Source organism: Danio rerio, chromosome 15, assembly GCF_049306965.1.
Source record: "Danio rerio strain Tuebingen ecotype United States chromosome 15, GRCz12tu, whole genome shotgun sequence".
NCBI lineage: Eukaryota > Metazoa > Chordata > Actinopteri > Cypriniformes > Danionidae > Danio > Danio rerio.
The window spans coordinates 21830743-21847768 of NC_133190.1; the positions used below are offsets into that span (position 1 = coordinate 21830743).

At 37.3% G+C, this 17026-nt stretch overlaps 1 protein-coding gene across 8 annotated transcripts in view; it reads right to left on the minus strand.

Moving 5' to 3' along the window:
- The window catches only part of esamb (endothelial cell adhesion molecule b), a 94404-nt gene that overhangs the window by 31496 nt on the left and 45882 nt on the right, over positions 1 to 17026 (minus strand). For 2 of the 8 annotated variants that reach the window (XM_073923598.1, XM_073923596.1), the window contains exons 1-2: positions 9065 to 9179; positions 2465 to 2610 (exon numbers count right to left, since the gene is read on the minus strand). In XM_073923598.1, the coding sequence (XP_073779699.1) occupies positions 2465 to 2590 (126 nt within the window). In that variant the 5' untranslated portion in view covers positions 2591 to 2610; positions 9065 to 9179. Of the gene's footprint in view, positions 1 to 2464; positions 2611 to 4926; positions 5294 to 8823; positions 9180 to 17026 lie in introns of those variants that run through there. The other 6 variants (XM_068218794.1, XM_073923595.1, XM_073923597.1 and 3 more) reach the window with 3 other exon arrangements.

Consider the following 17026-nt stretch of genomic DNA (forward strand, 5'->3'; position numbering starts at 1 on the left):
AATGATTTGCCTATTTACCCTAACTTGCCGATTTCACCTAGTTAACCCAGTGAAGCCTTTAATGTCACTTTAAGCCGAATACTAGTATCTTGATAAATATCTAGTCAAATATTATTTACTGTCATCTTGGCAAATATAAAATAAATCAGTTATTAGAAATTAGTTATTAAAACTATTATGATTAGAAATCTGTTGAAAAAATCTGCTCTCTGTTAAACAGAAAATGGGAGAAAATTAAACAGGGGGGTAATCATTCTGACTTCAACTGTATGTATTTACATGAGATCTACACTACTGTTAAAAATTATGTTTTTTTTTCATAAATTTTCATAAATTGTGGTTATTTTCATAAACATAAGTTGAATTTAGCACCTTTCGATCAGACACATACTATAAATGAAATACTGTGGTACAATCACGTTTTCATTTCTCTGGATTGATTATGGATGTGTGAACATTACTGTCATAATAAACAACAACTTAAACTTTGAGTTTGAGGGGTCATGAACGGTGAAAACTAAATTAATTGTACTGTGCAGAAAACGTTCTCTTTCGGCTATAAACAGCTTATATTGAAGCCAATCTGCCAAAACGAAGGTTGCAGAATGAGCCACTTTGTTATATAATAGTATGTCTAAACTCCGCCTTCACAGATCAATGCCAGCTTCTACAGTACTGCTTGTTTAGCTCCGCCCACTGGTAATACTGAGGCAAACAATGCAGAAACCAAGCATTAAAAAAGCTCTGAAGACAACAACTTGTGAGCAGAGTCCATTTCTGGAGAAAAACACTGCATTCTGAACCCATCATTACAAAAATATGAATGAACTGAAAGAACTTGGGTCTTTTTATCAATTCATTTTACCACAGCATGATTTACAAATAAGGCATAATTTGATTTGTATTTGCAGAAAGATTGAAACAATATAAAAATGCTGCTGTGCTAACTATACTCGATTGTACCCAGTGTTGGGTGTAATTAGATAGAAAATAATTAGTTATGTTAGGAAAAAGGAATATATATTTTTTATTATTTTTGTCAATTTTTCTTTTCATTAAACAATTGTATTTGCATTGCTTAAGGTGATATATATTAATCAAACTTTTCTGAGTGTGATATTGCATACTAATGAAGCATTTTTGCAGATGTAGATGAAGCTAATGGAAAGGCCAAATGTCTTAAACTGTCACTTGAGCTCTGAAGCTAAACTTCCTGTGAGCAGAGATTGGTTGAAACTGTACACAGATTATTTACAGTTGGGAACATTTATGCTTTAAAGTTGTGAAGAGACATTGTGTAAGAAGAGAAAGTATGTTTTGGTGTGGCCGCCAGAGGAATGGAGAATGATTTGCAAGTTACAAATTCCACTAAACTCCACCTGTTAATATCAGCTGTGTAGACATTCTTGAGCCAGGATATGTAGAGTTGTTACACACCTCCTGAATGTAATTCTTGCATTGCATTGAGGATACCAGAATTCTGTTCACTGAATTATTCATCTGTGTCCAATAAATTACTAATATTTTTGACATTGAAGAAAACCCTCTCTTGACATTTTTTATTGAACATGCATGAATTATTTATATATGTTCATTATAACCAGTTGCTGTGATTAAATTTCCTTTCCACTGAAAAAAGTGAAGGGTTTACTCAATTTATTTACAGTTATTTATCATTTATTTGCCTAAATTTGGTACATGGATTCACCAGTTCTGTATAAATCAATTCAGAGAAGCATATTAACTGTATTTTTACGACTTTATTATTACAATTGTACATGTTAACTTTATTTTTACAATTTACAACATATAAATAGAAATACATTTTGCAGAATAAATCTATTTTTCAGCTAAAATGATACATTTATCAAGATTTATAGTGGCCCAGTGGTTAGGACTATTGCCTCAAAGCAAGAACGTCACTGATTTTAGTCTTTACCAAGCCAGCCGATGTTTCTGTGCGAAGTTTACATGTTCTCCCCATGCTCACATGACTTTCCCCCAGGTTTCCCGGTTTCCTCCCACCATCCAAAACCATGCAACTTAAGTTAATTGACTAATCCAAATCAGCATCTACCTGAGCTCAAACTCCCCTCTCGCCTTGCAAACAAGACGGAGCCCCAGGCTCAAGGATCTTATGAGCTAAGGGCTCTCCTTCAGGACAGCATGCCAAACAAGCTTTATATTCAATCATCAGCTAAATGTGAACTCTTGAAATTCTATTGTCTAAGCATAGGGGTTTATGTAAATATTTATTATTGAGTCATCAAGTAATTCAATTACTTATTGAATATCTAAGTTACTTTTCAGACAACGTAATAAGATAAGTAATTTAAATATATTGTTTTTGTTTATTTTTTAAAGTAACTTACCCAACACTGATCATACCATATACAGTATGTGTGAAAATGGTTTTTATTACATGTTCACCAATCATGCTAATATTATTTGGAAAGCTCCTCACCTGTTTGGAGTCATTGGCCATAAAGCTCCAGATGACGGTGTTTTTGTCGATGGAGGTGGTTGGGGTGTACCAGGCCTCCAGAACCACCATTTGCCCCATGATTACCTCCATGTCTTTACGTGGCATCTCGACCCGCTGGGAGTCACCTGTGTCAGCAGAGAAACAGCAGGTGAGTGCATCATGAGGGCAGCCTCAGCAACACGCTTGACTCTGAGTGACATTCGAGTACATTTCACAAGAAAAATATAATCCTACACAAACAAAATTCATAATCCATCCAAAATCACACACACAAAGGAACCTCTACATCCCCTCGGGTCCAAATATCATGTCGATTAAAATGAAAAAGATGATACAAGGCTCTCTTATTTCAGCACTCCTAAGGATTTAGAAATGTACATTCTGTATGTAAATTTAAATTCTATGAACATGAAGCTGTAGACCTCATTTAAAAAAAAACTTACAACAATATACAATAATAAAGTTCAATCATTTTCTAGTAATCAATAAACTGAACCTAGAAACTGAACATCAATTTGTTTGGGTAGTTTAATTTTAACAATGAGTGTGCCTCACACAGGTGAGTGGGCTTGACAAACCACCAGTAGAAAACACACTCTGTCTCTCAATATATACCAAACACTTTACTTAAACTCCATCTTACTAAGACTTTATAGAAAAAAAAGCAATGTTTACCTGTGAATGTACCTTAAATCATGCTACACTACTTGTTTTTCATCAACCTCTATTACCTCTTTTGCTCAATATTGTTATGTCTTATGTAAAAGTACATGTATAGACTGGTTTAGGTTATGTGTATAGTTTAAGTATGTATAGTATATGCCAACGTATTCTCATGGCAATTCGTAACTATTTAATTTATTGGCTAATTCGTATGATCTAATTTGTACAATTTAGTGCGATTTGCATCACCCAGGGGTTGGGTGCCATGCCTCCTTTTTAAAATCGTACATATCCGTATGACTGAATTAGCCACTAAACTGACAAAACATAAAATACTTAAGTTTCCTCATGAGATCAGGCTATATTTGCATATAGTTAATAGTTAGTACCGCGCCTGTATAGGACTTAATATAACTATCATTATTTTTATCAATTATACAGAATTGACTTATTTAAAATGAAATTGTTAGATGCAAATATTTAATTTATAATTTATTAACTATAAATAGGGCGGCGTGGTGGCTCAGTGGTTAGCACTGTTACCACATAGCAAGAAGGTCACTGGTTCAAGCCCCAGCTGTGTCAGTTGACCTTTCTGTGTGGAGTTTGCATGTTCTCCTCATGTTTATGTGGGTTTCCTCCGGATGCTCCGGTTTCCCCCACAGTCCAAAGACATGCACTATAGGTGAATTGAATAAGCTAAATTGACAATTTAGCTAAATAAGCTAAGTTGAATTGAATAAGCTAAATTATCTGTAATTTGTAGATGTTTCAGTGATATATAGCACCGAATTAAACTTTGAGCATTCCCAAGGAAAAAATAAACACAATCCTACTGCAACCAAAATATAAATACATCCAAATTCTAAAAACATGTAGCACATATATGACGTTAGTAATTAGACAATACTTCTGAAATAATCAGTGAAACTTTAAAATAGTTTCAAATAACTTTGAAATTAGTTTCAAATAAAACGTTGAGTTAGGATTTTTAGTTCATGCCAACTTAAGATTTTAAGATTTTAAGTCTCCTCAATAGCAATCAAACAAGAAGTCAATAATATAAAAGTCACAAAAAAGTACAGACCAGAATAAAATTTTTTTGAAAAATAGGAACCAAAGCAAATCGCAGTTGGTGCCTTGAGTTAAAGAAAAAAAAAAGTATATATATATATATATATATATATATATATATATATATATATATATATATATATATATATATATATATATATATATATATATATATATATAAATATATATATATATATATATATATATATATATATATATATATATATATATATATATATATATATATAAAAATATTTGAAGAGTTCAGATGCAAAAAACCTTTAAGTGCAGCCTCCAATTTCAATAGAAAATGAACACTTTTCTTAGCCTCCTTTGTTTATGTTAAGTTATTTTACTCTAAAGAGCTGGAAAATAACGTATTCTTTGCCATAAGTGTGATATTATTGATCCTACAAACAGTATCCTGATAAAAAATGCTCATCATCAACTCTTCATTTACAATTTTAACCTAAATTACATTAAACTGACCTAAAACCTCACGCTGAATCTTATAAAACCTTTTTAAATTCAACTGAAATATGGTTAGCCTCTTTCGATAAGTAAAATACGTTACATTAACACAAATTTTTAGTGTGGTTTATTAAAAAAGCTTAAGAAATCTCCATGAACAAGAACATCTCAATCTCTCATGCATTGTTTCCGCTGAAAGGAAACATGTTGAATGGATATCAGGACTCACTCACAGGGCAGAAAGTCTCCAGAGCTGCTGAGCTGGAGTTGGATCAACTGATCCCAGCATTCCCAACTCTCCTGATCAGCCAGTTTGATGGTGAATCAATCTCTCCCAGATAAGCTTACGTATGCTGGAGCTCTGCTGAGCCGCGCGCTGCTGCACTGCTGCTGTTTTCCCTTCACTTTCAGCTTTAAACTCAATCTGTGAGTGACGTAAAAAGATGTCAGGGTCTCGCTTTAGGCTGAGCGATGCCCTTGCACTGTTTAGTTGTTATTGCTAATGCGAATCTCCATTTTTTAATTTCTGTTGTGGATCTGAACTATAGTAATCCTCCAATCCACGGCTCAATCCCGCAAGGCATTTCTCCTGGCTCACGTGAAATAAATCGAGCTCAGCTGGACTTAGAGATGATGTAATCAACGGCTCCTTTGACAAGCAATGTCTTCATTCATATTCTCATACAGAGATAAAGCTCCCAGATTACATCATCTGAGAGGAGAACGGTCTAAACACAAGCAGATTCTTTATGATTTGTCCTCATTTTACCTGACAGAGTGAGTGATCGATAGATGGATGGATGGATGGATGGATGGATGGATGGATGGATGGATGGATGGATGGATGGATGGATGGATGGATGGATGGATGGATGGATGGATGGATGGATGGATGGATGGATAGATAGATAGATAGATAGATAGATAGATAGATAGATAGATAGATAGATAGATAGATAGATAGATAGATAGATAGATAGATAGATAGATAGATAGATAGATAGATAGATAGATAGATAGATAGATAGATAGATAGATAGATAGTTTAAGATGCAAAATGTATCATTATGTTCAATGAGTGAGGGACTATTTAGACCTCATGCCACTGATGGGATGAATGGTGCATATAACGACTGAAATTGTGAAAGAATAACAAAGTGTACTACAGCATGTTACGTTTTCAAATTCATTCATTTATTTATTTTCTTTGTGGCTTGGTCCCTTTATTAATCTGGGATTGCCACAGCGTAATGAACCGCCAACTTATCCATATATGTTTTTACGCAGCAGATGCCCTATAAGCCACAGCCCATCTCTGGGAAATATCCATACACCCTCATTCACACTCATACACTACGAACAATTTAGCCTACCCAATTCACCTATACCACATGTCTTTGGACTTGTGGTCTTCAGTTCTCAACTGATTTCATTGAAATTACTTGAAAAAATGTCTGTAATAAAATCTAATCAATTTTATTATAAGAATTTAGCGTTTATTTCTGAATAATTTAAAAAAGAGAAAATATTAATTAAATCCAACGTGATTAAAATGAGCATTTTCAAACTAGCCAGAGGCATAAGTCAAATGTCAGTCGAACCGAAGAAAGGCTGCCCTCGTCGGATACACGATTGATAAGCGGCCGCCATGACCTGGAGGTGGACATCTCTGCGACTTTCAAAGAACATTTTAAAATAGCTCAACATGTACGTTGGCGGACTTGAGATGCAGAGCTGAGTTGACCGTGATAACGAGGTTCTTGTCTGGTGAAGATTGGTACCAGAAAGCAGGTAAGACAAAAACTAAACAAGCTAAAAAATAAAACAAACTGGTAAATAACAGGGTGAGAATGTGGTAAAATATAAAAATGTGGTAAAAATCAGAGGACTTTTATTTTTCTGGATTGCTTTTTAAAACACTGTGTTTGGGTTTAGGGAGGTGGGTGGGCGGGTCAATCGGTACTTTTTAAAACACTAGTGGTTGGGTTTAGGGAAAGGGCAGCGTGGGGGGATCGGTCGGTTAGTCAGTCAGGTGGATTTAATGGGAGAACAGCAGGTGCGAATGGCACTCGCTAGAAATTTGAGATCTGAAAAAAACATATACATCAGCCACTGGTGGATTTGCGAAAGCAAAAATTGCAAACTTAGCTCCTGGGATGTATTTTACTGGCTCCAAAAATGCATATAGGGGTATGAAATCAGAATGAGCCTGGGTTGGATATTGCATCACTGAGATTTGCAGTCTCAGCTTGCATCATCAAGGCTGCATCCAGATATTATTGGGATTTTTGCCCCTTAGATCACAGAGATTTCAGAACGCATTAACTGTCATTCTGTTGGCTTATTATGGATGCATACATTAATGTAATGCGTTCTTACATTAAATTAATCTCACATTTTAAGTTTATAGTCCCTAAATGGCAAATAATTTAACTTAAAATTCAAATAATTTTACTTAAACTGAAACAACATTAAAAGCAAATGGCACTGATGTAAGATATATTTTTAATATTCATGGTCTTTAATTTTATGATGGAATGATTTGATAAAATTTCAATGATGAAGTGTTATGCTCACTACTCTGAGTACTTTTAGAAAGGTGACATTTTACTTACTTTGAGTATCTAACATAACAGAATATAACAGATACTTTTACTTCACTTCCATACTTTTTTCTCGCAAGTAATGTTACTTTTACTTAAGTATGATTTTAGTTCTCTTTTTACCACTGAATGCATCTAATAACTAAACAATATATAACAAACTTAATCTTTCATAGCATATTTAGAACCAATATGACTTCAGACCATCTGACTTGATCAAAACATGACCAGAAACAATATTTTTCTTGTTTCTGTCAGCCAGATTTGTTTTGCACTTTGTCAACCCTTAATCTTTTTAGTGGTAAAAGCTCAATCTTCCCCTTCGTCCCATCCTGGGACTTTGGAGTAAGTGTAAGTAGGACATGCGTCGCCTGGGCTCATGAAAGCATGTCAATGTGTGGCGTCTCTCTGATGTGCTGCGCTCAGCAACTGTCTCTGTTTTCCCAGGTTTATCCCTTACATTTTTGATCCATAGTAGTTTATTAAATCAAGGAAAATCTTCCGTAATCCCATCCCTGGCTCCATCTGTGCACCTCTAAACTGACACACGCAGCACCTGACATGCACACCTTCGTTCAAGAGGTGACACTTGGCCACATTGGCACATTAAAACACTCCTGATATTTAACAGGTCATCATCATGATTGAATGCATGTTATATTAGTCTGTTTGCATTGATCTTTGGGATTAATATTGGGCAACAAAGTGTGTATTTTAGACATTCAGAGGGTCAAGGCAAAAGCAATGAGTAAAGGCATCTTTTTGAATATTCTTTGTTACTTTCTAAATGTAAAGAATGGATTAATAAGGTCCAGTCCAGAATGTTGCAGTAAAAGAAGTCTACCTAGTGAGGGCAGCACAATACAGCAGGAAGTAACAAAGAGATGATGATGATAGATGAGGTTAGATTAACAGATTTAGCAGGTCATATATCAATGCCACTGAGTCTCGTGTGCATGCAAGGAAATCAGAAATCCAGATGAGGCCAACGTCTATGATGACAATTTAAGTTAAATTAGCTTAAAGCTGTCACAAAGAACAAAAAGGTAAGAATATCTCTTTCACACTATTACAACACCACCAGCCTGAACTGTTATACATGCTTTTATTGTTTACACCAAATTCTGAGTCCACCATTCAAAAGTCACAGCAGAAATCAAGACTCTACAGAGACCAAGAGAGCTAAACGTGCTGAAAATTAACAAAACACATGCAATTACAAATATATACATATATATATATATATATATATATATATATATATATATATATATATACATATATATATATATATATATATATATATATATATATATATATATATATAATAAAAAACAGCTGCAAAATGTTACAACACAAACACTTTTTTTTTCAAACGCTCTGCATTTTTCTCACCACACAATGCAAATTTTTCAAAGAGACCCTAAAACGTGACAGACCTGGCTATTTGGGTAATAGTTATTAGGGCTAATAAATACTAAAGACAAGGGAATTGGCATATTAAAATTAACAAACAAAAAAACTCACCTCTCAAACATCATCTACAACTTTACTGAGCAATAGTCACAGCACAGCAGCATCCATCATTTTTTTGGGGTCCACTTGAAACATTTCCATTCTTTTTGCGTTGTGAGAAAATGCAGTATGTTTTTTTAAAAATGTGTTTGCGTTTTGATGATTTGCAGCATGTGTCAAATGGATGAAGATCTTTTTTTCAATTTACTGGTGTTTTTTTTGTAATTGCATGTACTTTTGTCATGGTCCTGACCTGACAGTCTTGTCTGTCCTGTCAGTGTTTAATGTTTGCTTGTTTGTCCTGTGCTTCTTTACATTGCTGTGTCCTAATTTGTGTTGGCCATGTGCTCCTCTTGTCTTTCCTCCTTGCTTTCAGTTACCCCGCCCTCTTATTTAGATCTTGTCATCCTGATTGTTTTCACCTGTCTCTCGTGTGCTTTGTTCTATATAATGTGCTGTGTGTTTTCATTTCTTTGCTGGTTTGTTCCATGTGAGCTTGTCTTATTTCCTTGGCTTGCATCTTTACTGAGCTTAAGGTCTTGCTTGTTCTAGTTCGCTTGTCTACTTATTGTTTGTTTGTATCTACTACTTTCTTTTGTTTGTTTCTAGTGTTTACTTAATTTTGTGTTCTAATCTTTATTTTACTTTTACCCTTAGAACCAATGTTCCATTTACTGTCAGTCCCAGTTTCCTTAATAGTTAATTATTAGTTGTTGTTTGATTTGTTTAATTACTCTCTTTAAGATTCTAGAAGTCTTTATTTTAGTTTTGTTTCATCAGATTGCTTAAGTCTCTCTTTCTTATGTATTTAGATTTTATTTTATTTCAGATTTAGTTATTTTATTATATATTATTGCTGCCTGCTTGCTGTCCTATCTTTTGTCTTATAATTTTCCAGTCCTATCCCCTGTCCTGACCTCCCTGATCTGCCAGTCTGGAGTTTACGTGGCCTGTTTCAGGATCTAACTCTGGTTTTGACCACTGTTGCTCCTACTCCTGGCTGGCTGTTCATTTTAGTACCATCTTGTGACTACCACTGGCCTCCCTGTGTTGTTGCCCCTACCGTTTGGACCTTGTCGTCTACTTGTGCCTTATTCTGTCAATAAACCCCTTTGTATAGTTCATTGCTGCAACTGGGTCTGTTTTCTTGCAATCACCCATGACAGTTTTGTTAAATTGCAGCACGTTAAGCTTTCTCGGCCACCATAATAATCAGATCGGGCAGCCTTTTAGAATCTTGAATTGTTCAGTTTTGTTGATTTTGTGTGACTTGTATTCTCTGCTTCTCAACTGATAGTGGTGTATAGGGAGTGTTCTTCTTCTGTATCTGCTTCAAAATTAGACATGTTTAGAAATGCTCTTCTACATACCTCAGTTGTTAATTCACTTACTGTTGCCTGTGTGAAAATCTCTGTAGATCATCTGTCTCTGAAATACTCCAACCAGCTTGTCTGCTACTATTAAAGTCACTTAAATTACCCCCCCCCCATCATGATGCTTGCTCACTTTTGCTTCATCACCTTGCCTACAGTATACCATGCCTAAATGCCTTGAGTTTATTGCCATGTAATCGACCAATTATTAAATATTTGCAATATCATTCAATTGAAGATGTCTATATGGTGACTGAAACAGCTTAACATGCTGCAATTTAAGGAAACACATGTAATTACATAAATCTCGTGGAAAAAGCATGTGTTGAAATTTCTCACAATGCAGACAAATTAAGAAGAAAACACTGTGCAGTTTCTCACAACACAAATACCACAAAACACAATAGAAATGTTTCAAGGGGACCCAAAAAACCTTACGAAACATTTTTTTCATTTGTTTGCATTGAGATAATTTGCAGCATGTTTTCTTTATGTGTCTGTGCTGTGAGGATTGGCAACACATTTGCAGTTAAACTGCTGAAAATCTTTTCTTAATTTGCTGGTGTTTAATAAAAGGAACTAGGACTAATAAATAAGGACTAGGAATAATAAATGGCAGAAAATGGTGAAACTGCTTGCTCTACAAACAAGTATGTATACAAAGCAGAATAATATAACAGGAAAATATCAGTTTGCAACATCGAGACAACATTAACAAGCTGGTTTTCACATCTAAAAATGAATGGAAGTGAATGAGGCCCGAAGTCTCGAGGCAAAGAGATTCAAATGGCTGTGCCCACTCGTACACAAAGAATAAGGTCAATATACACCAATAACCTAAACTTTTTACTTTCAGTTAAATCAGTAATTTTAACTACACAGCTGAATCAGTCTGTTTCATGAGCATGCTTTTGTCCTGAACTAGTTCATCCAATTCAAGTGATTGGAGTGATCTGATTCAGTTCAGCGATCCAGATGAAACAGATCTCAGCTTTTCAGCTCAGCGGAGGGGAATAACAGCTGAATGTACAGTATGAGCTATCCAAAGGCTTCTGTACATGTGTAATGATGATGGGATGATGAGCAGATATGTTTTATACTGTACAAACTGATGGTTCATGAATAACAAGCAAAGATTCTTTGAAATTCTAATTTTAGGTTTCACTGAAAAAAAAAATAAAATGAAAAAATGATGGGTTTGTTCCTGCCACATAATTCAAATATATAAAAAAGGTTGGAATCAAAAGCTTAGTGGGCAGCGTTCCAACATAAAACATGATTGTGTTTCTGGAAAACTAAGTTTGAATACCAGATGGGAACCTTTCCTAATCTTGTCCACCTTACTCTGCCACATTTCGCCAACGCATATCTACTGTCCTATTAAAACAAACAATTATATATTCAAAATAAGAATAATAACACTAAGAAATTGTGACTTTTAAAGATTTTTTCATGACAAAGTTACAAATTGCTGTCAGTGTCTATTTTTAGGTCTCCTCTAAAAGCAAAACAAACATCAGTCTGTATATCACAGGTGCTAAAGCACAAACAAGCAGCCTTTATCAAATATCTTTCCTGAAAAGAAAAGCAAAATCCTTGAGCTGAACGTTTAAAGGAGCTTACTATCATTAAACAGAGACCTATTGTCTTCTAATATAATCTCCTTTTTCGCTTGTCTCCGGCTCACAAGGGTTGTGTGATAAAGCTTTAGCATGAGCGATCTGAGCCAGCCTTAAAATACCTGCTAATCTTGGGCAGCTGCACATCAGAAAGCACTTTACTGAGGTATGAGCGATGCGGCTCAGGTCTGATGAGTATGACTGACCCTTCCCTTCTTATTTCAGACTCTATTGTTAGAGGAATGCCTGGTTTAATTATCAGAGTGTTTACATCGAGTGCCGAGAGCGAGGTCAGTGGTGTATGGTGACACGGAGAGAAGTTTGCTAATATGAGCAAACATAAATGCAATTTCTTGTAAAAGAGGAGTTTATGGGTTAAGCAAGATTTTTTTTTGACAGATGGCAATTGAATAATAAATATTTGGCGAAAGTTCTTTTAAATAGGATTACATCAGTTTAATCTCTAGTGCTATTTTAAGCAATTTTTAGTGTGTTGTCACATCAAAGGGCCTCTAAATCCCTTCAAGTTTAGATCAATTCTTCATGCATACATGGACACAGACAGGATCGTCATCAGGGGAGGACAGCCGTGAATACTGCCCTGAGCCTCACATGGTCCCTAAGTTAAACATACAATGTCAAAAGTGTGCTGCAACAAAATCACGTTTTAAAGTTTTATTTAGAGTTATCTTTATTATTATCATTGGCACTGATCCAAATGTGTGTGCAATTTAAGATTATCAAACATGTCGGTGCCAATATCCTGGTGGTAAAGTGCACTGACATGTAGCACTAAGGTGCTTACGGCGAACCATGTTTGATTCCCAGCTCGAGGTCCTCTGCCAATACTTCCCCTCTCTCTGTTCCCCATGTATTCATGTCTCATCTCCACTGTCCTATATAATAAAGGTGAAAAATACTAACAATTCATATATATATATATATATATATATATATATATATATATATATATATATATATATATATATATATATATATATAAATAAATATATATATATATATATATATATATATATATATATATATATATATATATATATATATATATATATATATATATATATATATATATATGTAATGCATGTGTGTGTGTCTGTCAATAAAGATTATCAAATGTAGCTTTTGTAGAAAATATGGTACAACACATGTCTGAATTTGACAAAAAATACAGATACAAATAAATTGTGAAATGTTATTACAATGTAAAACAGCTATTTAGCACATTAATAGGCCTATATTTTAAAACATTGTTTTAATGTTTGAAATGCAAAGCTGATCTTCAGTGTCAATTCATCATGCAGAAAAGTGCCGGCCAAGAAAAAAAAATTCGGTCCCACTTTATATTAAGTGGCCTTAACTAATATGTACTTATACAGGAATTAATATTTTGTTACAATGTACTTATTGTGTAAATACATGTATGTATTGTGTACTTATGCTTGATTAAATACATGTATGTAATTACATCTGTAATTAATTTTTGTAACTACATTTGTAAATACAATGTTGACCATCCCTTACACCTTAACCCACCCTTAAACCTACCCATACCACCAAACCTGTCCATAACCCAACCCCTGTCCCAACTCAAAAGCACCACAAGTGTTCTCAAATACAATATAAACACAGTAAGTACATTGTATTTATTTTTTGAAGTAAGTACATAGTAGTTAAGGACACTTAATATAAAGTGGGACCAAAAATTCTATTATAAATGTTGAAAGCAGTTAGAAGATGGTAAAAGAAGGTAATATGCTGGAGAAAATTGAGTGAAAACAATTGAGAAAGAGGTAAGTTGTGTTAACTATAAAAGTAAGTTGCAGTAACTACAAAAATCTATTTGCTACAACTAGAAAAAAGTATATTGTGGCGACTAGAAAAATCAAGTTTCATTACCTATAAAAATTAAGTTGAAATAACTAGAAAAATTAAGTTGCACTAACTAGAAAAATTAGGTCATAAGAACTAGAAATATTAAGCTGCAGTAACTAAAACATTTAGTTGCACTGACTAAAAAATAATTTATAAAACTAGAAAAAATAAGTAACTGTAACTCGAAAAATTTAGTCATCAGAACTAGAATTTTAAGTTGCCACAACTTGATTAGTTGCACTAACTTAAGCTAATTAAGTTATAAGGACTAGAAAAAAAGATGTGCCAACTCTAAATATCAAGTTCTAGTAAATAGAAAAATTCAGTTGCACAACTGGAAAAACGTCTCGGGTTACGTATGTAACCATAGTTCCCCGAGAGGGAACGAGACACTGCGTCTAACCAGAACGCTAGGGGAACACCTCTTTTATACGCGTCTTGAAGCACATGTGAAATCAATCTAATGTAATTAAGCAGGTGTCGTCAGACCAGAGAGTATAAAAGCCTGTACTGAGCATTCAGTATCAACTTCGAATTTGCTTGAAAGAAGTAACAGGCAGAAGAGAGTATGGCGGAATACGCAGTGTCTCGTTCCCTCTCGGGGAACTATGGTTACATACGTAACCCGAGACGTTCCCCTTCTAGGGAACTTCAACACTGCGTCTAACCAGAACGCTAGGGGAACGCAATACCCACTAGGCCAGACTCACTGCTGACTGTGAACGCACACTACGCAGTGAGAATAGAGGACCCTGGTGAGGGGTCTACATCGAGTTGATAGTGACGCACAAATGTATGTGGAGTCGACCATCCTGCCGCCAAACAAATGTCAGAAAGGGCTGAGCCCGAAATAGAAGCTTTGGAGGCCCCGACAGCCCTTGTGGAGTGGGCCTTAACAAATTTAGGTGCAGGGCGTCCAGCAGCCTGATAGGTAAATGAGATAGTCTCAACTATCCAATTACTTATTGTCTGCTTATTTGCCGGACTCCCCCTTTTTGAGGGTCCGAAGCAGACCAGTAACTGTTCACTCTTTCTCCAGTTGATAACCCGGTTAACATATGTATTCAGAGCTCTAACTGGGCAGAGTAAGTTTAACTTCTCTTGGTCCGACGACTGAAATGGGGGCGGGTTAAAGGCCTGTAGCACAGCAGGTCTCGCCACATGAGTGGGCACCTTAGGCACGTACCCCGGTCTGGGATAAAGAAAGGCTTTGGACATGCCTGGAGCAAACTCCAGAAATGAAGGTGCAACCGACAAAGCCTGGAGGTCACCAACCCTTTTTAAGGAAGAAATAGCTAATAAGAAAGCTGTTTTTAGTGTCAGAAACTTATCTGACGCCTCCTGCAGTGGCTCAAATGGGGGAACAGAGATGCCCTCGAGCACCAATGTTAAATCCCATGTCGGTACCCTGTGTGTGCTGACAGGCCTTAGCCTTATGGCTCCACGAAGGAAGCGACGAATTAGCGGATCCTGTCCTAGTGACTCATCATCTAGGGGAGAACGGTAGGCCGCTATAGCTGACACGTACACTCTCAGAGTGGATGCAGCTAACCCAGCAGACAGGCGATCTTGGAGAAATTCCAGCACTGAGGCTACCTGGCAGCTGACTGGGTTCAGCTGGTGTTCTCTGCACCAAGCTGAAAAGAGAGCCCATTTTAGGGCATAAAGCTTCCTTGTGGAGGGAGCCCTGGAGCTTAGAATGGTCTGAGCAACCTCGGTTGACAGTCCATACTCTATGAGGTGGGCCCCCTCAGAGGCCACACCCACAGTTTCCACAGGTCGGGTAGGGGATGAAGTATCATTCCTCCCCCCTGGGACAGAAGGTCCCTGCTGATGGGGATCTCCCACGAGAGACCCGCCAGCAGGGCTATGAGGTCCGAAAACCAAATCCTGGTAGGCCAAACCGGGGCTACCAGCAGTAACCGTACTCAGTCTTGACGGACCCTCTCCAGGACTCCTGGGAGCAGAGCGATCAGGGGAAAAGCATACAGACGTAGCCTCGGCTATGTCTGAACCATGGCAACCAGTCACGGAGGGGCTGGATGCGAGAGAGAAACTCATAGTACGCAATGCGTGGTCTCTTGGGAAGCAAACAGGTCTACCTGCGCTTTCCTTAATCTTTCCCAAATGGACTCCACCTCGGGGTGAAGAAGTTTCCATTCCCTGGATCTCACCCCCTGCCTCGACAGGAGATCTGCTCCCATGTTCAGATGGCCCGGGACATACATTGCCCTGATGGACAGGATTTTGTTCTGGGCCCACAGGAGGATCCGATGTGCTAGTTTGCATAGCATTCGAGACTTCAGACCCCCCTGCTGGTTGATGTAAGCGACCACCAATGTGTTGTTCGTGCAGACTAAAACATGATGGCCCCTTAGATCTGGGAGAAAGTGTTTTAAGGCCAGAAACACGGCCATCATCTCCAGGCAGTTTATGTGCCAGTAACGATGATGTTCTCCCCATCGTCCCGCTGCGGGAAGCCCCCTCAGGGTTGCTCCCCAGCCCGTTAGAGAAGCATCTGTCATAAGCATGACGCGATGACAGACAGCCCCCAACACTAGGCCCTGGGACAGATACTAGGGCATTTTCCACATACTTAAGGCTCGAAGGCAGCGCCGCGAGACCTTGATCATGCGGATCAAGCCCGTTGCTCCCTAGCCCGTCAGAGAAGCATTTGTCATAGGCATGACGCGATGACAGACAGCCCCCAACACTGGGCTCTGGGACAGGAACCAGGGTATTTTCCACATACTTAAGGCTCGAAGGCAGTGCCGCGAGACCTTGATCATGCGGAAAGGATTCCCCTTGAGGGAAAACCCCCTGGATTTGAGCCACCACTGCAGGGGTCTCATGTACAGCAGACCGAACGGAATCAAGCTGGCTGCTGCTGCCCTGAGACCCAACAACCTCTGAAAGTGTTTCACAGTGATGAACTGGCCTAGTTTGACTCTGTGTACGGTTGACTGAATCGATTCGATTCATGGCGGGGACAGACGTGCTCGCATCGTCATGGAGTCCCATAGCACACCTAAAGAAATGGTCGTCCTGGCTGGAACAAGCACACTTCTTGCGGTGTTTAACCGAAACCCCAACCTTCTGATATGGGTGAGAACGACATCTCGATGCCGAACTGCCATATCTTGAGTCTGAGCTAGAATTAGCCAATCGTCTATGCAGTTTAGGATACGTATCCCCTGCATACGAAGTGGAGCTAGTGCCGCTTCGACTATTTTGGTAAAGGTTCGAGGTGACAGAGCTAGGCCGAATGGAAGAACCCGATACTGGAACGCTTCGCCCCCGCAAGCGAACCTCAGGTATTTCCTGTGTTGG